This window comes from Macrobrachium nipponense, chromosome 11 (assembly GCF_015104395.2).
Source record: "Macrobrachium nipponense isolate FS-2020 chromosome 11, ASM1510439v2, whole genome shotgun sequence".
Taxonomy (NCBI): domain Eukaryota; kingdom Metazoa; phylum Arthropoda; class Malacostraca; order Decapoda; family Palaemonidae; genus Macrobrachium; species Macrobrachium nipponense.
Window position 1 is genome coordinate 3710907 of NC_061087.1, and position 24210 is coordinate 3735116.

At 38.6% G+C, this 24210-nt stretch overlaps 2 protein-coding genes across 2 annotated transcripts in view; one reads left to right on the forward strand and one right to left on the reverse strand.

Moving 5' to 3' along the window:
* LOC135217362 (uncharacterized) overlaps positions 1–24210 on the forward strand; it is a 347393-nt gene that overhangs the window by 194751 nt on the left and 128432 nt on the right. The window lies entirely within an intron of this gene.
* LOC135212426 (uncharacterized) lies at positions 8479–8985 on the reverse strand. Its single transcript, XM_064245831.1, has one exon. The coding sequence runs from the start codon at positions 8983–8985 to the stop codon at positions 8479–8481; it is 507 nt and encodes a 168-aa protein (XP_064101901.1).

Here is a 24210-nt window from a genome sequence, read left to right on the forward strand (position 1 = left end):
GGAGTGATAAAGTCAACATTTATGTTATTGAAAAGTGTTCCACAGAGGGATGAGTGATAAAGACATTAATGTCATTGAAAAGTGTCCACCGGGAGGAGGAGTGATAAAGACAACATTAATGTCATTGAAAAGTGTTCCAGAGGGGGGAGGAAAAGTGATTAAAGACAACCCATTAATGGGTCATTGGAAAGTGGTTCCACAGGGGGAGGAGTGATAAAGACAACATTTATTATTGAAAAAGTGTTTCCACAGAGGGATGAGTGATGAACGACATTAATGTCTTTGAAAAGTGGTCCACCGGAGGAGAGTGATTAAAGACAACATTTATGTCCATTGAAAGTGGTTTCCAGAGGGGGGGAGGAGTGATAAAGACAACATTAATGTCATTGGAAAGTGTTCCACAGGGGGAGGAGTGATAAAGACAACATTTATGTGACTGAAAAGTGTTCCACAGAGGGAGGAGTAATAAAGACAACATTTATGTCATTGAAAAGTGTTCCACAGGGGAGAGTGATAAGACAAAAACCTGTTATGTTCCATTGAAAAAGTGTTCCAGAGGGGGGAGGGAGTGATAAAGACAACTTTAGTCCAAATTGAAAGTGTTCCGCAAGGGGGAGGATTGAATAAAGAACAACATTTTTTCATTGAAAAGTGGTTCCGACCCCAGAGGGAGGAGTATAAAGACCACATTTATGTCATTGGAAAAGTGTGGTCACAGGGGGAGAAGTGATGAAAAGACAACATTTATGTCAGAGAAAAGGGTTGACCAGGAGGGGGGGATTGAAAAGTGTTCCAGAGGGGGGGAGGAGTGATAAAGACAACATTAATGTCATTGGAAAGTGTTCCACAGGGGGAGGAGTGATAAAGACAACATTTATGTGACTGAAAAGTGTTCCACAGAGGGAGGAGTAATAAAGACAACATTTATGTCATTGAAAAGTGCTGCACAGGGGAAGGAGCATTCCTTAAAATTCCCAAGAGCATCAACAGGTATCTCGATCCAAGGCGTAATTATGCTTCTGTGATAAATAGCCAATATTCTTATCGCATTCTCTGCCTCATTTCTCTTTTTTGGGTGATATATCATCTCTCTCTCTCTCTCTCTCTCTCTCTCTCTCTCTCTCTCTTACAGATAGATATTCTTTTTATTTTCTGTCATTCTTCGATACGCGCTCTCTCTCTCACTCTTACAGATAGACATTTCTTTTTATTATTTATGTTTTATGTCATTCCTCGCTTTAGCTGACACTCTCTCTCTCTCTCTCTCTCTCTCTCTCTCTCTCTCTCTCTCTCTCTCTCTCTCTCTCTCTCTCTCTCTCTCAAGGCGCTTTAACCATCCCAACAAAACATAATATCGCTTTCAATACCCTGTCGGCAAGGACCCAGCCCTGCGCCCTCTCCCTCCCTCCCGCCTCCCAGCAACAATATTAGATTTGTTTTATCAGAATCTTTTAATTTCCTTTCTCGCATGTCGCGCCACAAAAAACACAATATATAGTGGCGCGTTTTCAATTTCGTGATTTCGGAAATTCCATTAACAATCCGAGGCAGGGTCTGGCTAGATTTACTTAAGGAGAGGAAATTAAATATACCTGGAGTAGCGATCAAATCTCCAATAGAAGCTGCGAAAGGGGGACTGAGGGAGAAGAGAGGGAGGAACGCTCAGGAGGAGGAGGAATAAGATTGAAGTAGTGGAAAAGGAGAATTAGGTGAGGTAAGAAAATTAATATGGGTATTGAAAGAGAGAGAGAGAGAGAGTGTGTGTATGTGAGAGAAAGAAGAGGAGTGTAGATGTATAGGTTATTGTACAACATGTGAATGTGTCCTGTATTACTGGACTTTATGATGCTTTGTGAAAATTCTCTCTCTCTCTCTCTCTCTCTCTCTCTCTCTCTCTCTCTCTCTCTCTCTCTCTCTCTCTCTCTCTCTCTCTCTCTCTCTCTCTCTCTCTCTCTCTCTCTCTCTCCTTTTGCTAAGACTGTAGTTTAGAGTAAAGATACATCACACCAGGATGCATGTAATGTTAAGGAAAATGCACACAACTTCATTCATTTGTATGCATTTTTGTATATTACTTGACTTTTGCACTTAGCGAATCAAAATAGTGTAGATAATTTGGAAATTGTTAAAGTCGTTTTCTGCCTCTCTTGAAACGTTGTCCTCCTTTCAAAGGCCGGTTATCTCTTCCTATACCCGTCGTATTGGTCTTTCTGTATTCAAGGAAAGTTTTCCTAGATGACTATCAAAAACAAAAACTTTCAGTTTCAGAATCAGTTCAGCCCGTAAGGGGGTCAATGCCGTCACTGCACTTCATGTGGTGCACCGTAGGCATTACTTAAGGGTCTTTGCAGCGTCCGTTCGGCTTCTAGCTGCAACCTCTTTCATTCCATTTACTGTACTTCCTTCCATCTGACTTTCCACCCTCTCTAACAGTTGTTTCATAGTGCAGTTGCGAGGTTTCCCTCTTAAAGAAAAATAAACAATTCCTTTTTATTGATATTTTACAGAACTCTAGAAGATTCATGTGAAATGTATTTATTTGAAAGACAAAGTAACTCGGTTGGAAAACATTTTCATTAACTAGTATTTTAAAGAAGGAACTTCACAGGAAAGACATTTGAAGGACAAAATAACCTTTCTGGCCACATGAATTCCGTTGAAGCCGCGGGCCGTAGTTTGCCCACACCTGGGCTAAGCCTATGTCCTATGGCATGTATAAGCTTTTGTGTCATCACCAGATCGGAAAGTAGTGGTTGGCGTCAACGAAACCGTTCTAAATGATAAATAAATTATTAATGTTAATTTTATTAATTGCCTAAATGCACAAAGGATTCCCTTGGAAATGATTTTTTTCTGTTTTAGGGAGAAGATTGTTCTTATTTAAAAAAAAAATGTTATATTGTCAACGATCTATAATATTTTGTTATTTTCTTTGTAGCATTTAGTCGGCAACAATTTTATGTTAGCTATAGGTATGTGTAATTACTTGGTTAGGGTGGAACTCTTGAGTTAAAGGAAGAACCATCAATCACAGTCAAAAAAAAAATTTTCATATTACAATAATATTGTTAATAACTGTTATTACAGCACATTTCAAACATAGTAGATTTTGAAACGTGAATAAAATGTTATGTAATAAATGTAAAAGATTGTGATGTATGCGACATACTTACATTTTTCTAACGTAGTTTTTAGTAGACCGGATGTAGTTCATTCTCCTGCATAATTTACTCTCATTATTTTAATTTGGCACCAACTATTAGGTTATTCACTATCATTCATTGCTGCCAAGGTTCACGGGGAACGTAAACCAGAATCCGCTGTCTCCCTTCTTGTTGTAAGAGGGGTGGAGTACACAGAACCTTCAGCTACTATGCGAGTTTTTTAGAGAGAGGTTGTTTGTTATATGACTCTCCTCTTCTTTCTACTGGCCAGTTACTTGATACTTTGCTAAGGTTAACATTGTACAATTGCTTTTAAAGGAAACGATATATTATATATCTATATATATATACTATATAGTATATATTCTATATATATATATATAGATCTATATATATATAGATATATATATATATATCTATATAGATCTATAATAAATCATTATCTATAAGATATATATACTATATATATATATATATATATTATATATATATATATATATATATATATCTATCATATATTATAATAACAGAGATATATATATATAGATATTAAATATATATAACATATTAATATATATACTATAGATATAGATATATATATTCTATATATAGATATAGATATTATATATCTAATATATAGATCATCTATTATATAATATATATGTTATATATATAGTATATCTATATAGATCTATATATATATATAATATATATTATATATATAGTATATATATCTATATCCTATAGTATATATATATATATATATATATATAGTTTTCCGTTAAAAGCAATTGTACAATGTTAACCTTAGCAAAGTATCAAGTAACTGGCCAGTAGAAAGAAGAGGAGAGTCATATAACAAACAACCTCTCTCTAAAAGACTCGCATATTAGCTGAAGGTTCTGTGTACTCCACCCCTCTTACATATATAGATATGTAGATATATATATTATATAATATACATTATCTATATATATATATATATATAGAATATATATAGATATATCTAGAGATCGATAATATCTATATATAGATAGATATAAACTATAGATATGTAGATATGTAGAATGAATGCTGTATATATGTATATATTATATATATAATATATATATATAGATATATATATATATATATATATATAATAGTATATAATATATATATATATATAATATATATATCTATATATATATATATATATATATATATATATATATATATATATAATTATATATATATATAAAATATATATCTAAATATTATATATATATATATATATATAGATATATAACTATAATCCTATTACTTTATCTTAATAATTATATATATATATAATAAATTATATTATAATTATATATTAACTTATATATATCTATTATTTTACATATCTATATAATAATAATTATTAATTTAATAATTTATATATATATATATATAAGATATAAGATATACTATATACTATATATATATATATATATATATATATATATATATATAGACTAGACCACTGCCAACCAAGCCACACAAGACATAAAAGAAGTTGGTACCTAAGTACCACTGTACCTAAGGCTGTCCAGGTAAGGCCTTTGGTACAGTGGTACTTAGGTTCCAACTTCTCTTATGACTAGTGTGGCTTGGTCGGCAGCGGTCTTGTCTTTCAATTGAAAGACCGGGTTCGATCCTGATGTGAGTCAGAAATTTAAATCGTTTCAAATTTCTGCATGGCGTCTGGCGGGTGGATGAACTCACACGAAGCCGTATGCGGTGTGGTGCGGCCTCGCAACAAAAGAGGTAAGAACCCACATGGTTCCGTGCCACACCGCACCACACCACACGTGGTGCGATGTGGTATGACGTCGCACCACTCGCGAGGGAGTGTTACAGCGTGATGTCATGGCGCCGTGCAGTGCCCTTACGGTGCCATCATACAGGATTAATACATACCGCGCACATGTTGCGGGGCATGCGGCGTGCGTGTGGCATGTTATGGCATCTCCCTAGGTCGATTGGATGAAAGGTTGGCGCGCATTCTGTGGAGGATAAAAGGGGCCTGACTGACCACTGGGGCATCATTCTCACTGTGACTGCCTGCTTGACCAGCCACTCTGTGACCCATCCTCTCTTGCCCAGCGATGCTCACCCAGCCATTCTCACCCAGCGACGCTCACCCAGCCAATCTCGCCCAGCGATGTTCGCCCAGCGACGTACACCCAGGGACGCTCACCCACGCACGCTGACCCAGGGACGTCTACCCAGCGACATCTACCCAGCAACGTTTACCTAGCGACGTTCACCCAGGGACGTTGGCCCACGCGCGCTCTCCCAGGGATGCCTACCCAGCGACGTTTTCCCAGCCACGTGGCACGATGCCTCTACGGAAGACCGCCCCCAGGCCTACCAAGCACTCCCAGGACACCCAGGACACTCAGGACATCCAACCTTCTCAACGGTCAGAGACATCTGAACACGAGGAAGAGCTGAACGTTGAGCTGACCGTATCCATTGTGGAATCCCAGGACATTGCAGGCCCGATGGGTATCCTCGTGCAGCCGAAGAAACGATGCCGCCCCAGCAAGAAGGACATTCAAGACTACCCGTTCACGCCAGAGGACAAGGAAGTCATCGTGGAATTCATCAAGGCCCACCCTACCTTGTACGACAAGCGGGACAGGCAATGGTTGAATCCCAGGAGGAAGGAGGAACTCTGGTGTGAACTGGCAGCGAGTTTCATCGACTGCAGCTTCCAGCAAATTCGGAAGTTCTTTGAGGCTCGCCGAACGGACTTCGGCAAGATTGAGAAGAGAGAATACAAGAGCGGGTCGGCTGCACGCAACAGGACACCACGGGAGGAGGAGGTCATGACCACGTGAGCATTCCTGGGAGGACACATCGCCTACAAACAAACCCACAGTAACCAGATATCAGTTCTTGCCTCTATTGTCGCACAGAACTGACGCAGACGATTCCTCTACCGACATGTCGGGCCTATCAGCTGCTTCGATCCAGCGTAGGAGGCGGCTGAAGCAGAAGAGAGTGACGAACTTGCCAGAGGACCGAGGGCTATCCGCTGACATGTTAGTTGACTCTACAGAAGGTCTGCAGACTCAACTGACCCAGATTAACACACTGATGCCACAAGCGCAGGACAACACGCACCGTGACATCGCTGTGTTCGTGCAGTACTTGACGCAGCGCTTGGAGTATGTGCCTCGAAGATACCAGAAGCTGTTCTTCGAGCAAGTCATCAGGGTTTGTCATAGTTCGGAGGGTCCCGAGGAAGAGGATGCGACGACGAAAGAGGCCATGGCTCGTGGGGGTTGTTCCCACTGGACGCCGCCGCGTATTGATAAAGAGACGCAGACGAAACCTGGAACTTCGACACCTTCGAAACCTGCAGTGCAACCGGTTCCGGCATCCGCACACCAGTGGTTTTCGTCTCAACCCCAACCTGTGTTTTTTTATGATCCGCACCTTCAACAGCAGCAGGTATCTCATTAGGTGTACTCGACTCCGGCTCCAAGGCTAGGCATACCGTCATTCTTCCCCAGTGGACATTCGACACCACTGAACTTCTCTCCTCGACCTTCCACTTCTTCGCTGTCGCCGTTGGTCAACAGTCTCTTGGCAGACTTGCGGCCCCGTACCCCTGGCGCCAGTATTTCGACACCGAAACCTTCTGCCGCTGAGGATCCACCCACCTACGACTTGACCATCTCCCCAAGTGATAAGGAGGACATTGACCCCGAATCAACGGAGTGAAATTGTAAATTTTGTAAATAAACATGTTATTTTTTTAAAGAATAAATTGTATTTTAGTTATTTTCTTAATATTCAATTATTTTTTAACTTTTATAATTAATAATTTTTCTTTTTGTAATATATATGTTGAAATAGTGACTTCCATTTACATTTTCCTTATTGATGCTAATTTATATGTCATGACAATATATATGATATGATTGGGTGAAATGAGATTGAATAAGAAAAAGCATGGCCATAAAGAATAATAATACGAAGAAGTATAACAGGAAATATAAAATTAAATATATGTGAAATATGAAATGAATAGAACTCTGAAAATAACTTGAACTATAAAATGCAATTGCATAATGAAAGAGCATGGCCATAAAGAATAATAACATGAATAAATATAACAGGAAGTCTTAACATGAAATATATATTGATCTATGAAATAAATACAACGCGGAAAATAAATATGGCCATCACATGATATAATAACATACAAGGTAAAAACAATAATATCATATGGAGAACATGATCAAATGAACATGAACACATACAAATATAATGAAACAGTAATTACCATTGACTGGACATAGTTATTTACAGGGGAACAATGAAAAAACAGTAAGATACTAAAGACATATTGGGCTCAGTTGATAATATATTATATTTGCAGTTGAACATGTTATGATAAAAACCAGTCCCAATTTCAGTTTCTTACATTCTATGCTTTTTACGTTCATTTTCTTATATTCTATGCTTTTCATGTTTATTTTCTTATATTCTATGCTTTTCATGTTTATTTTCTGATATTTTATGCTTTTCATGTATATTTTCTGATATTCTATGTTTTTCATGTTTATGTTCTGATATTCTATGTTTTTCACGTTTATTTTCTGATATTCTATGTTTTTCATGTTTATTTTCTTACTTTCTATGCTTTTTATGTTAATTTTCTTATATTCTATGCTTTTCATGTAAGTATTTTTGTTATGTCCATCATTTGCTTCTCAATTGTCTCATTATTATGAATTATGTTATTATAACTTTCAGTTAATTATTTTCCAACATAATTTTTTGTGTACCAATCATCATACCAATATTATTTATTGTATTAATATTGTTATTAGGACAATACCAAAGTATGGGAGTATAAAACAATGAGAAATACATCATGATCTTTATTTACAATTATTTACATTTGTTTGGTTATGTTTTATTACAGAGTTCTTTGGGTCCTCTACTCGTCAGTAGCTGGTCGTCCTCGAGGAAACACCATTCGCTCTTGCCATTCCATTGCGCCTGTATCCGATGAATAGTACTGGGCCAGGTAATCTCTGACGGCCTTTGCTCGACGTGTGTAGTTTGGTCCCCTTCTTGCCATGAGTCGTTCCATGAGGTTCAGCGACTCCTACCTCCAAGTACCTGCTACGACGTTATGGTGTTGGTCCTCATAGTCGATGTCGGTGCCAGCAAGTGGGTAGCGTTGCAGTGCCAGGTTGTGCATGACACATGCGCACAAAGTTATCTTCTTGCACACCTGTACATCCTGTTGCATTGTCGTCCCGAAGACTCACCATCTCATCTGCAGCAGGCCAAATGCGTTTTCCACCACACGACGAGCGCGAGATAATCTGTTGCTGTATATTCGTTCGGTGGGATCTTGTAATTGGTGGGAGTAGGGCTTCATCAACCACGGATTGAGAGCGAAGGCATCGTCGGCGACTATGTGAAAGGTGATGGGTTCGTCGTCGTTGGGCAGATTTCTGTCTTGTGGGAGTCCTGCTCGGTTGTTTGTGATGGCCCTGGCCAGGTTGCACTTCTGCCAGGTTCCTCGATCCCCAGCACCTACTTCTGCACCGACGTCGACGAACAGGAACTTGTACTTTGCATCGGAGAGGGCCATGATGACGATGCTGTGAAACTTCTTGTAATTGAAATACAGTGATCTTCCACCTTTGGGTTTCTTGATCACGACATGCTTGCCATCCAGGGCTCCCACACAATTGAAGTAGTTCCACTTGGAGGCGAATCGTTTTGCTACGTCATTCCATTCTTCTGGTGTCTTGGGGCACTTCATCACTTCTGGTTTTTATGTCTCGATAATGGCTTGGCAGACTAATGGGATAAATCGGCATATGGAACTCTTGGAGACTCTGAAGCTGTATTGCAGGCTTGTATAGTCGTTCCCACTTGCCAGGTGGCGGAGAGTGACCGCCAACTTGAGTCCCACCTCTTGTGCAAGCCGCATCTTTGTGTCCTTCTTCTTCAACAGGGGCGTCAGCCTTTCGACCATCTCCTTGAAAAATTCAGGGTAGATGCGTAGAAAGTTCTTGTGTCCTTTGCGGTCCTCCTAGTTCAGTTCTTGTAGTAGCTGGTCGTAGCCCCCATGTAGTTGCCGCCGTGTCAGCCACTCCCGAGCCATCCTTTCTGCGTGGTGCTGGTGGCTGTGGCACTCTAGTACGCCTTCTCAACCTGTCGATGACCTGGACTGCACATAGACACAGGACAGCTACAAAAAATCTCAGGGTCTCCTGGGGTGAGAGGCTGTTGAGGTCCATATTGCATGCTGGTTGGGCGTGTAATGAAGGATGTGCTTGGCAGGCCTCTATATATACCCAAGGTTCATATGTGGCACGATGTGGCATGGTGCATGTGCAACAATCATGCAAATTTGCATGTCGTGACTCGTGCGGATGTGCGCGCACTCCGCAACAACACCGCAAACCCACCCACAACACACTGCTACACGGAGTAACAAAACCGCAAGAGCACGTGCCCTGGCATAGCAACAACGACTATAACACCGCGCCAACTCCGTAACACTCCGCTAGACACCGCAGGAACACATTATGAGGTGCCTGTAACCCACCGACCGGCTCCGGGCCACGCCACCCAATAACGGTAATTTTTTCTCCCCACTGCGTCAATTTTGTAACGGTTTCTTGCGGTCCCACGCCGTAACAGCCTGCAACACAAAAGTGCTTAGGTGTAAACCTACCTTAACACATACAAGCTGGTAGCATATACTATGCATACATACAAACATACACATTACTATATATCTATACATATTAATTCTATAATATACATATATATATATATATAATATATATATATAATATAGTATAATAGTATGTTTGTATGTACAGTGTATATGATACCAGCTTACATATGTTACTGCATGGACTCAAATGACTTCAGGAAATTCCAATATTTGCCAAAAATGAAACACTTATGTAAACTGTGTATCAACTGTTATTTATACAACAAAATAAATCCAATTTCTTGTAGCCGACCGTATTAGCTAGAACGTTTATCGCTCTCGTTGTGACTATTTTTCACGTATTTTACTATAGTTTATTTGATGACTCATCTATGTATTGATTTCTTGACTCATCTTTTGTTCCATTCTCCCAAAATATGAGATTTATGGCAGCAACGTAAACTACGGTAAATGTTAGATGCTTAAGCAATCGTTCCGTGTCCAATAATGACGTCTTCAGAAAAAGACGACTTGAGAGATCTTCCGTCTCCGACATTAATCCGAACGCCGCAGGAAAATCCCAAGAACGAGGAAAAACAACCACTTCTGTTGTGATGACATCACCAAATCGCCAATTAGGCGCAGCGGAGGCCATTACGCAATATCGCTTCGAGAACAGTCCAAAAAATAATTACCATACAACGACAGCAGCAACAACAATCATGACGAGAGCCACATTAACGTGACGCCGTTGTAATGATGGCAGGAAAAGGCCCATCAACGACTGAGGGCGCCAATGCAAGGACATCTTGCCGTATAAAGTTTTTTTTTCAGTCTACTGCGTGCATTAATGACCCCGTTATTGAGTTTTTCCTGCAGCAAGGGCTATCTACCACGAATACCAAAATATCCCATACATGGTTTGTTTAGTGAAGGAACACTTATTCATTTCTGTTCTAACCAAGGACTGATGATGCTTACTAGAATTAAAGCTGTCGGAAATCAGATAGCCAATAGAATCTGATTGCTGTTAAAATGAAAGTTGTTTTCACTCCCGTGTAAACTGTCTGCTCCAGTCCCTTGAAGAGAGATGTTGTAAGGTGCTGTTTAGCAAGAATGAATAAAGTTCACATTTTTTTTCTTGGAGAGGAATTTATGTAGTACAATAATAAAGCCGTCCTCAAACACTAATCTCCAGCTTCTCTTTACTTCGGCCCGTAGCAACAAGGCCGTCTCCGCAACGGTTGGCCTCCACTTGTTGATCCACCGTGAAGGGTGACTGTTAACCATACAGTTCAAGGCGTCTGATTCTGATACAAAATGCATCACTTTCCGAAGGTCTTTGAGCTGGAATATCGAACGCTACTTCGGACCAAGACGTCTGTTTATTCATGTTATGCGAAGGTCATAATAGTCATTGACAATACGTAGGTACTTCTATTTGCTGTGATAATATTGACGTTGGATAGTGCTGTGGAAAATCACGTCCTGGAATGATGGAGTTATGTTAATGTAGCTTACGAGAGCAGCAAGTATTCGAGGAATTGATTACCTTACTTACAGTTTACTTTTAATGCTAATGTATAAATTTTGTATTTTGAATGATCAACTGTATTTTTTAATTATATGTATACACATTATATGTATATGTATACATATAAATGTATATATATATATATGTATATACTTATATATGCATATGTACATATATGCACATACATACATACCTAAAAGTTAAGCAGCTCAGCCCTTTGTCCTCCACTCTTGGCTGGTAGTGAGACAGTCTTTTGACATCTGGCAAACAAGGAGATTTCAATTTTTAAAGCTTTCAAGCTTATGGGTTTGCCTCCAGGGGCAGTGCTGTCCTTCTTGTAAAAGAGGCATGTACTACATGCAATGCTGAAACAGATGTCAGAAGCATACACAAAAGTCCTCATATACCTCCTGCTGGCTCTCATAGGTATGTTAAAGAGGTGGTGAGCATGTTGCTTTCTTTTAATGCTATCCATCTTGCCAGTTTGACCTTTGGGCAGCTTGTGCCGACCTTACCATTGTTAGTCTTGTCATAATCCTAATGGTAAAAGACAGAGTAATTGCACCTTGTCCTTCATATGGATGGCAAGGATTCCATCAGTAGAGTAGTAATGATTTGTGGTCCATGGCCTTGACAAGAGTCATGACGACATTCCCAGTTTGGTTGTGACCCTTTCAGTCTCTACAGATCTGCATCCTTACCAGTCCCTGAGATAGGATCCACAATAATGATGAAATTGTCATCGTAGATGCAAGTATGCTAGGTGTCTCTCATGGTCTTGGCCTAGGCGATGATGGTCTTCATACTGATGAGGATGTCCTTGGCCTTGATCTCGAGTTTGCAGGTTACTCTTTCAGCAGAAGCATATATCTTCGGGACATAGCTCACAGAACTTCACATTGCTGTAGAATCTCCTAGGGGTGCAGTGATGGAAGACTTAATGAGAATGCATTGAATGAGTATAAAAATATCTTTTAACATACCCCCCTTTAAATAGTTCCTGTAAATTATCCCTTTATCTCATCTTTTAAATGTTTCCTTGAACCCTCCTTTTTAAATTGTCTTTTTAACTCATCCTTTTGAATTGCACTGTTGAGCAACACATGTATATAATTATCTCTCTAGTAAATATATCATAAATTAATGAACTAAAATCTTAAGAAAGAATTGTATTTCATAAAGAAACCCTTGAATGAATGTTAACTACATGGTATTTCATGCAAATATTTTTTTTATATTCATCAGATATAGAAACCCTTTAATGATACAGTTTCAAACGGGACCTCGACTTTATTCAGAGGGTCTCCAGCAAGACAGCTTATTTGTAAAATATATATACAACTCATAAAAATTAAAAAACCGTGCTCGGATGGTTAGCAATGTTGCAAGGGCGGAAAGAGGTGTTGGTAACATTACTTACAGACATAAGCAGGCTGAGAAATGGTTATTGTCGGAATGGCAGACTAGGGAAAGAGTTGTGGGAGGGAAGGGGGTGGCCAAGTGGGGAAAGGGGGAAGACTAAGAAAGATGGGTAGAGAGGTATAGGTGGGCCTCTTGACTTCTCTAGAGCTTTTGCAACTGATATTGACTTAAAAGAACTATGCCACTTGCCAGATCACCACACATCACTTTGTTTATCGCATTTAACCAGCTGAGACGGATGGCATCAGTACAGTAGCATATGGTCAGATGTGTGTGGGTAGGCAGGCACTTGTATTTTTTTGTCAACTTCAGTGCTGTTGGCGGAAAAGAATTCGTCATTGTGGTTTTTCGCTGTTGAATGGTTGATTGAGTATGTCATGATAACGTCATACAAATTTTGTTCTCCAGTTGGCTACACATGAAGGGTATCATGTGCACTTTGTAGCAAAGAAAGCTTCTCTCCTTTGTCCAATTCTCTGTGTTATTGTGTGATGGGTAAGAGCGTTTTTTTTCGCCTTTTTTGAGTACACAGTGAATGTACCCAGTATATTTTGTTACGAATATGAGAAAATAAGGTAGGTAGTTGCCTTTTGCGCCAAGTTTTCAGTTTAAAACGTTATGGTTGTTGTTTATAAGCATATTTAGTGTTTATAGTTGCACGTTATTGACAAGGTAGGGGGGAATAGGGCAAGAAGTTGCTGTTTTACATCCGTAGAATATTTTTTTTATCATATCCGGATATTTCCATTATCTGTCAGGCCCTTGAATGCATTAATATGGTTATTAGAGAGGTTCCTACACATATCATAGCACTCGGCACTCATAGCATCTTTACTGGAGGACCCTGAAGGAAAGCCAGAGAAGTCATAGCATGATCTAAAGGGGCCCACCAACAAAGCCAGAACTGGCATTGTGTGGTTTACAGGACCTTGGTTATTTTAATTTCAAATCACTTTCTCCGTTATCATTATTCATGATCACTTTTAAGAACCTATCTGCATCATGGAGATGGCAAAGGCAGGAATTGTAGGAATGATAATTGGCTTTTTCGTCAATGTTGTTGTGGCAGTAGTACTAGCAAATATAGCCATATTTAGTTGGTTTTGAAATGAAAAAATTTCTTGCTTATCACAAGTAAGCCCTCCATGGTGTCTTCTCTCTTAGAGCTGAGAGTCAGTAAAGGTAAAGGAGGAATCGGCGGAATTTGTCAGAATGGTTTTTAAACTTGGTCAGCTGAAAGGAGGTATCCCAAAAAATTGCCAGAATGATTGGCACTTTTGATCAGCTGATGCATTAAAAGTGCCTTTCCCTAAAAAGGTCCTCGTGTTGGCATCATTATTGTCCTGAACAGATCAAGTTCAAGTTAACTTGATGAAAATAAGCCCTAAGACTTATATTGCTCTTGCTCATTAAGAAGTTGTAACACCCCCACCCCACCCAACTTCTATGTTTATTTACTGTGTCTGGATTGGTCCGTCGTTCTGCTGTCTCGTCGGTATGTGTCACACTTGCCTTGTCGTTGCATGACTGAAGGGATTTCAATCAGACTTGCTACTACATAGATTTACTTGTTGGGAGCTTGTCTGTCTTCTCCATATTTTTTCCATCAGTGTGACATTAACTATTCAGACTTGAGGCAGTGTGAAGTTATGGCACAGAAGACTTGTCTAGAGAAAATTGTAATAGTTTTTCCTACATAATTTCATTAATCAAAATTATCCAGGAGAAAAGCAGGTAGGTGGCTAGTAAAGGACGCAAATTACTTTGATATTTTTTTCTTTTACTAGCTTCCTACTGACAAGGTCACTGTTTTCTGAGTGTCATTGTATCTAAGATGCTTACTTTGAAATTGCAAATTTTCCTATATGAAAGTAAGGATTTTAGTTAGATTCACTACATAGATAGACCATCATACAGGGATGTGCATGAAGAAAGATCGCCATTTCTGTTCTGTTTGTCGTTCTGTCAGTGTGCACTTTCCTTTTTTTTTTTTTTTTTTTTTTTTTTTTTTTTTTTGTCTTTCACATTGACCTGTTCATCACGATTCTTACTAGCCTAAGGGATTTCAGTCAAATATAATACAAAGGTAGTAACTGCATTAGAAGGGATATAGTCCATTAGTTTGTCAGGCTGGCTGTCTGTCTGTCTGTAGTGTGTCTGTCACACTTCCCTAGTCGTTATGATTCCTGTTCCAAGGGTGAGAGGAAGCCATTTATTTAGGAAAGTAGACCATCATGTACAGTTGTACATTAAAGGATTGCCCCTCTGTCTGCCTGTCCTACTTAATCTGTCATTGCGATATCTCTAGCATGATACAATGGTTCTATACCATTATATGGCCGACAGGATTTTAGACGAACTTGGTACAAAGGTAGACAATCATTCAAATTTAGGAATAATGATATATTGCCATCTTTCTGTGCAAGAGGGAGTCCATCTCTCTAATTGTTTCCTTACAATTCCATCCATATCGTTGAAGGGATTTCAGTCAGATTTGGCATGCCCAGTGATAGATCATCATACAACAGTGTACAGGAAAGGAATCTTCTGTCTGTTGCCTGGCTATCAGGATGTCAACCACATTTACCTTGTCATTGCCTCTCTAAGGGATTTCATTCAAACGTAGTAGAAAGGTAGATGTGCATAGATGTGCAAGAGGAAATAGTTCATCCGACCATTCATCAGTGTGTCTGTAACTGATTTTGTCACTGAAACGCCTTCTACACTGTTGAGGGTATTTATGCCATCTTGGTACAAACGTAGACCACCATGCGTAAATGTGCTTGGAAGCATAGGAGGAAGTTTCAATCTAACTTGATTGGTAGACAAATCATAATGCTTAGGCAACTAAAAAAAACCATGCATTGGTATATAAGGAAATTAGGATTACCTTTTTGGTGCAAATCAATACGTCTGTTTAAGAAGAGAATCGGATATTTCTGGTAAGGTGTAATTTTTTATGATAATTACAACTGACTAACCTTAAATAGCAGTCATCTATATTTTGATTTTGTTTTTTTACACGTGCGCATTGGCTGGTATATTTTTAATAAAGGTCTTTAGTATTTTGGATCCAAATTCTTTATCGGGATGTAAGTTAAACCACATTTCATGTGAAGGATATAAAATTACAGTAAAAATTGAGATCGAGTAAACCAATTTTTCTCACTACCTTGCCAGCAAGATAAGTTTTATTTAAATGAGTGAGAGATTCAAAGTGAGATGACACAGTTTTCAATATTGACAGAATTAAGCCTTTGTTAAATCAACTGTTAATACCCTGGTCATTCAGTTAAGGGAGCTACTAATGCATGTATTCCGCAACTATCTGCTGCTGCTCGTGATCTGAATGCGAACAAGCTGTCTGGCATAAGCTGTATCTCGAGGCATTTGTTGATGAACTGGGTTTGCTTATTTTTCGTCCTTCCACCAAACCTAATTTTCCATACTCCCTTTGGTGTTCTGGTTAGTCACTAATCTAGCCAGTTATAAAGCTGTGACTGCTACAATTCTTGAAAGCACAGCCTTATTAATTACACAGTTAGTGTTCTTAAATATGTCAAAACTTTTTAAAATTCTCACTTTCCCAAACACTTCCTAGCTTACTCTGTGTGGGTCACCAGCAGGGATTTCAAAAGGTTAGATTCACTAGGGACCTCATTTGCTTTCTTTTGTTTGACTCTCCTTTCTAAGAAATTTGGAGAATCTAAGGTCATTGTTTGTGATATCATCCAGGCACTTACTATCAGGCTTTGTTAGGTATAACATTGTCCCTGTATTTTTATGTAATTTAATTTTCGTTTTGCCTTGTATCAAACAGCTGTATTAGTTTTTTTTTTTAAAGAAACCTATCGAAATGCTTTGTCTGTCCTCCCTTAACCTTAAATAAAATAAACACTACTGAGGCTACAGGGCTACAAATTGGTATGTTGGTCATCCACCCTCCAGTCATCAAACGTACCGAATTGCAGCCCTCTAGCTTTGGTAGTTTTTATTTTATTTAAGGTTAAAGGTAGCCTTGATCGTGCGTCTGGCATAACAACAACGCAGGCCGGCACATCTGGCTGAGAGTTTCATGGGCCGTGGCTGAGAGTTTCATACACCATTATATGCTGTACAGAAAACTTGATTGCGTTGAAGAACCATCGGCGCATTTTATACTTGTTAATGTTGCTTTTTATTGTAGTCATGCTTCTCGTCTGTCACACATTCTTGTCCTCCTGCGTCTTGTACACGTGCCTTTGCTGATGATCTGAATCGTCTAGTTTTTAGTTTTTAACTTTCCGCTGCCCTTCCTTAGCTGTTCACACATTTAATAACTGATCTTGGGAAGCTTGTCTGTGCTAGAACCCAAAGTTTAGTAGTTTTAGTTTATATCCAATCTTGTTGCGGAGAGGTCAGAAAATTCTAAATATGAAATATGCTTCTAAAATACTGCGGTCGGCTATTGATTATTTATATGTAATGTTAATTTGTGGAAGCCTCTTTTGGCTTCTGTTTTCCCCAGGCATCCCGTCTTTCAAGGTGAGTTTATCGGTGTGTTTGGGGTTTGGTCTTCGCAAATTTTCATGCCCCGTTGTGTGTGTCTGAAGTGCGTGGACTTTTTAAAGTAGGGATATAAATCGGTCTGCTCATCCAATCACCTTTCATTGCGGAAAATGAATTAAGGTGTTGCTTCACTGATTTACTTTTATACTTTGTTATTCTCTTTCGCTCTTCGTTTGTTATCTTTTCCCCTTTAGTCGAATTTTTATCCGTTCGTAATTTCTTCTGAAGCACTGCCCTCTAAATACAATTTGATTTTTAGTGTGGATGTCTGAACAAGGCAAATTAAGCATGGGCTCAATTTCGCTAAATGGCAATTGGATACTTCATCGCCTCAGATGGTACTTCAGTGTAATATCTTCTTTGATAAGGATCAACTCTCTCTCTCTCTCTCTCTCTCTCTCTCTCTCCAGCCAGGGGCAATTTCGTTATTTCAGGCCCCTCTTCGCTTCTTTTCACTTCACTCCCCCGACCTTTCCCCCTCCTCCTCCCATCGCCGTGAAAACTTATTCAGCACTTAGCCGTAGTCGCAGCTTGCTGCTGCTAGCCAATATTCTTAATCCATCGGGCTCCACGGAAGCAGGTGTTTTAAGCGGCCAGAAAATTACCTCAAAGTAAAAAGTGTTTGGATTAGATCGCCTTTCGGATAAAGACTCCCCTCCCCCTCCCCCGCCACGCGTCCTCCACCTCCTCTCCCTCCGCCGCCTCTTCTAAGCTCTTCTTCTGATACTTTCGTTATAATCAGCTCATTCGGTGGCCACTACTCATTTCTTGCCATTACTCTTCATTAAATGCGATTAATCCTTTGCTTCTTTATGGGACTTCATTTATCTGAGAGGCGACCGAAACTACTTAGCCTGAAAGGTTAGAGCCTCCCTTTTAAAGGGACCTGCCTTTACTCGAGGGATTCCGTGACACACACACACACACACACACACACACACACACACACATGGCTTGCCTTTACTCAAAGGTTTCCGCGATGCACACACACACACACACGAACATTCCTTTTGGCCTTCCATGGGCCCAAGGCACTGAGTTACTAGTTTGTCAAAGTTTGCACAGGGTCACAAATCAGCGTCACATTTGCTTGCTTGACTTTTGTTTGAAACTGACATATTTTCGCTTACTCGGGGAGTAAGCCTACAAACTACTTTGTTGTTCTGGTTCTTGTTGGGGGAATAGGAAAGGTCTATGAAGGGCCTAAAAAGGTCTAAAATAAAAGAATGTTTCGCATCGAGTTAAAGATACAGGAATTTTAGGGTAGGATATTTATGATGTATTTATTAGAATGAAAGTGTCAAAAGTAAATAGTGTGTATGTTAAACAGTACATAAAAATAATTTCTAATAAAATACAGCGTATTTATTTTAATTTATTTTGGTAAGCAAAGCTCCATTTGACTGTTGATTTGACCACGTTTTCGTTTACGTTAAGTTGCGAATATAATGTTTGCAACTTATGGTGAGGGGAAAATTTTGCACGTGTCACGAGTAAGCTGGAGATCGGATCACGCCTTGTATAGAAATCTCTCACTGGTCAATGTATTTGCAGAGGAATTTGGTTATTATGGAAGACGAACAGGTTGGTAATGGAATAAGACAGATTCTGTAATAAAAAAGAAGGAAGTGAATTCTGTAGTCAAATAGGTGAATAGCAGTCTTGTAGAGAGAAAGAGAATTGGGAACTGCGTGAAAGAGTGAAGGAACGCGAATTCTTTCCCCGTAGCCCCCACCGTTCGCTGGCATACGGATCGCATCCCCCAGAAACTGATAGCCATTTGTGAGCAGCCGTTAGTCTGAATTTTCTCACTTCGGAAGTGTTCGAAACCACATGTTTGGATGTGGCCGTGTGGCGTCATTTCACCTTTGGTTTTTAGCAGTAGTATTTCTATCGTGCGTGAGTTTGTTTGGTGGGCAATTTATTTTCGGGAAGAATTGCATAAAAAAACAATAATTTCTATACTGGTACTAAAGTGAAAGACAAGATGGAACCTGTGATGTTTATGAAGTGATTTCTTCCAGTCAAAGTCATATCGGTTCTATTGGTCGTATTGCTAATCTCAATTAACCTGGGTATTCTCCTTTCACTTCTGGCCACCTCCCAAATTCCCCTTTGATTTCCATTTCATGATGAACGTGACATCCTTCTCTTCCAGTTATTCCATCTTTTCCCATTTTGCAATTACTTTATTACTTCACTTTCCATTGCGCTTCTTATCCCTTATTAGCGCAGAATAAAGATGTGATTTTTATCCTAAATTGCCTCGTTAAGAAATTTTTCATTTATATTCGGGCTTGAATTTTTAACATTCATTTTGACATCAGAGAATTTTGAATGTGGTAGTTATTTTGCAGTCTCTTAGATTCATTGCTTTTATTTTTTAGTACATAGAACATATTAGTTATTTTGAAAACTTTTTCTTTCTTTAACCTGTCTTCAGTTCCATTTTGCCTCCGAGGAAACGGGTACAATTTTCAACGGCAACAAATAACATGTAAAGAATTTCTTCGGCGCAATCGAGTTTTCTGTACAGCGTATAATGCTGTATGAAACTCTCAGCCACGGGGCCATGAAAATCAGCCGCGGTCCATGAAACTTTCAGACGTGGCTCGGTGGTGGATTGTGTTGTTGGTACCTATAGCGGTGCTAGATCATGGCTAACTTTAACCTTAACTAAAATAGAAACTACTGGTGGTAGAGGGCTGCAATTTGGTATGTTTGATGATTGGAGGGTGGAGGATCAAAACACCAATTTGCAGCCCTCTAATGTCTGTAGTTTTTAAGATCTGAGGGCGGACAGAAAAATTGCGGACGGACAGACAAAATATCATCGATCTAAATAGTTTTCTTTTACAGAAAACTAAAAACCGGCAAGTGTAATCCTCTGGTTTAATAGTGACAGTTAATAATGATTATATACCATAGTGCCATCTGCTCGAGTTATTTATTTCTTTTACAGTGGTCTTTGCGCAAGTATATATGCCTCTTCTGGGCGCTATTGGTTTAATATAGATTGCTCGTACTTTTATCCCTCTGCCCCTTTTTTTTTCTTAAAATCCTTTTCATTGCCCTTTAATATCTATTATTGCCTTGTTCGTTCCATTTCAAATTCACTTTGGGTTCATCTTCCATCTTTGCCTTTTCCCGGTCATCTCGTGTCTAGATTCCAATTTATTTCTCCTTGTTCCATCATGTTACTCTGATATTCAGCACTTCTTTCTTATATGTATTATTGTTGAATTATTTACTCTCTCTCTATATGTACTCCCGTTTTTAACATTTTCTTATATTGTTATGACTTCTCTTATTTTTATTCATATTTCCTGTTCTATATCTCTTGAAATTGTTTGGTAATTCATTCTGTTTTATCTCTTCCATTTTATTCAGTATTCATTCCAAAATTGCTTTTCCTTTCCTACTTCCTTGCCTCGTCCAAGTCATTTTCACGTCCTTTTATGGAATTCTCCACCTTTCTGTTATTGAGATCATTTCTTGAACTTATTGACATTTTTCGTACCTTTATTCATCAGAAACCTCTGAACCGTAGACCTTCCTCTTTTCTTTTCTACATATTACTTAAAGGCCTGCGTACTTCCTTAATGTATGTCGTGTCTTCGTATTAATGTCTTCAAATTCATCCCTTCTTTTAGAGATTTTTTGTTCCCTCATACCCTGAAAAATGTCATCTTTTATGAATGGCATCGTTATTTTATAATCACTTGAAATTCTCGTGCCTTTCTTTCATTCTTCTTGACCTCTCGTCGCTTCCTTAGTTCTTTTCTCCCTCTGTTTATCTTGAATTCTTATATTGTCCTCTTTTCTTCCACTCATATTTTTTATTTTATTATGATAATATTGTATTCTTTTGTTTATTTTTTTCTAAATTATATATTTTGTTATTTTACGCTTTTGGTTTCCCATTGCCCGTTAGTATTTTTTGGAATTTGTGAACATTTCTTGAATTGTGAAAGATTTATCAGTATTTCTCATGCATCCTAAATTGTTTGTACAGTTGCTTGCTATCTTTTTAAATGATATCCTGTTTCGTCATATCATGGGTCTCATATATAATAATTTTTTATTTTTCACTCACTTCTCAGACTTATTTCTCAATTCTATTCCGTTTTCATATTCTTAAAATACTTTTCCCACCTCGTCTTCCATTTGATATTATTCTTATTAAGGAATCCGTCTTCTTTTGTTTATTTTCAATTTCTTTCTCCTTTTTTATGTGCTTAATTCTCATTCTTTGCTATTATATTTTTATTATGTGTTATGTGGTTGTTCCCTTCAACTTCAACCAATATTTCTTTGGATTTTAATTGTAACTTACTTTCAATATATTTTTCTGAAAAATTTCTTTCCTCCCTATATTTCTTCCTTCTGGTTTCAGACTTACTTTTCCTTCTTCTCTTTCTCCTTCGTCGTCTCTCCCCTCCATCTCTTCTGCCTCACTCCTTCCTCTCTCCCTCCCTTCCCTTCCTCCTTCCATCCTTCCTTCCTTTTGGTGGCGGCCACCTGAGGAGAGGAGAGAGAGAGAGGAGAAGAGGGTATTTGTCTTGGACCGTTTGAGCAGAACCCGTCGCAAACTTATTGATATAATTGGATAAATGGCTAGAGGCCCTCCCACCGGCCCAGCCCAATCACATCCACCCTCCCCTGTGAAGCAAAACTGGTTATTGCTGCGTTATTGATCCGTCGGTTATTGCGTTCGCTGTTCCATCTGACGGGTAGGGAGCAGGGCAAGGGGTATATGTGGGAGGGTAGAAGGAAAGATGGAAAAGTGAACAGAGAGAAAGAGAAAGGGAGAGAGAGAGAGAGAGAGGGAGAGAAAGCGGTATTTATGCGCGTTCTTTGTTCTAAAGCGATTTTTTCCCTCTGCGCATTTTGTCATTCGGGAATAGGATTGCGAGTCCTTGCTCTTGGATTTCGGTTTTTGTGTCTTGTGAGTAGCTTGATTAAAGGGGCGGGGTGTGGGAGGTGGGGGGGGGGGGGGGAGACCCCGGGTATACAGTGGGTGCGATGACGGAAGGTTCAAGATTCTCTCTCTCTCTCTCTCTCTCTCTCTCTCTTTCTTAAAAGGACTCTACGGTGTGAGTGAAGTTTATGCTTTTGACTTTATTTTTTTCTCTCCATTTTTGACCTTTCGATTCTAATAAATATCCTCCCAAGGTGTAAATTTTTTTGTTTGTTATAGATTTTTCCTGTGACCAATGGGTCCTCAGCTTCTCATATGACGAAACAAGTAAGATACCTACTTTCAAATTTCTGAGAATTGCATTTACCTGCTCTTATTGATGTGCGCACACACGCGCACACCCATTATATATATATATATATATATTATATATATATATACTATATATATATATATATATATTATATGTATATATATATATGTATATATATATATATACTATATATATATATATTATAGTATATATACATATATATATATATATATATATATATATATATATATATATATATATATATATATATATATATATATATATGTGTATATATATATATACATACTATATATATGTATATATATTATATATATATATATATAATATATATATATATATATATATGGTCACACACACATATGGGTGTGTGTGTGTGTATATTAAATCGAAATTATATAGCAAGAAACATTTTATTGTACATTTTTTAACTTCTGAAGATGATATGTAAAATAGACGAAGAGAACTGTGAATTCTTGTAAATATTATTGTAAGAATCTGCAAATTATGAGCTCTTCAGTTATTACACACACACACACACACACCACACACACACACGTTCTATCGATATTCTCGATTTAGCTTCCTTGTCAGTTAGTGGATAAAGTTTAGGACGTACCTCAGCCAAGAGGTCCCAGAAAAAAACACGAAGGATTATTTTTTAATCTCTATTTTCTGTCAGATATTTTTCAGAATAAAATGATGGTGTGGCCTGGAGTTATTCAAGGTTACGTTACTTACCATTCTTATATATTTTTTCAAAAGGACAAATATATCAAAGGAAATCCCATTTTTCCTTAAGAAAGTTTTTATAATTAAAAAAGAAAGATTGTTAGAGAAAAATAAAAATTCGAAGTGTGAAAATTAAGTGCTTACTTCCTCCATCATACTAATCTTTTGAGTACTCTTAATTATATCTTAGTTTTACCAGACCACTGAGCTGATTAACAGCTCTCCTAGGGCTGGCCCGGAGGATTAGATATTTTTTAACGTGGCTAAGAAGCAATCGGTTACCTAGCGACGGGACCTATAGCTTATTGTGGCATCCGAACCACATTATATCGAGAAGTGAATTTCTAATCACCAGAAATAAAGTCCTCTGAGTCCACGTTGGCAGAGCGGGGAGTCGAACTCGCGACTACCGAATCGTCAGGCGAGCACGTAATCCACTCGTCCAACGAGGAATTTTGAGTACTCTTTGATAATATGATGGGCGCAGACTCCCTTCTCTTCCTAAAAAGTGCCGAGAACGTGACCGCTTAATGCGACCGAGAAGCTGCAAGGTATGTAGGAACAGATTTTGAAAAATTCCAAAAGGGGAAGTTTTTCCCTGGAAAACTTAATTGTCCACCCATTCGCCACTTGGCTGGTATTTTTCTGTGTACAGGTTTTCTGTGTAATGATTGTACCATTTGAAAAAATATATGAGAATCTCTCTCTCTCTCTCTCTCTCTCTCTCTCTCTCTCTCTCTCTCTCTAGGCAGATCCAAAACAGTTTGCGGCAACCCTATACTATTTGCTTTTGATTCTTATAGGAGCCTTCTGGCTGATCATAATCTAAAG

What these genes read in the sequence shown, in the direction of transcription:
- LOC135212426 (XM_064245831.1), bottom strand. Translation starts at nt 8,985, where the DNA reads ATGAAGTGCCCCAAGACACCAGAAGAATGGAATGACGTAGCAAAACGA.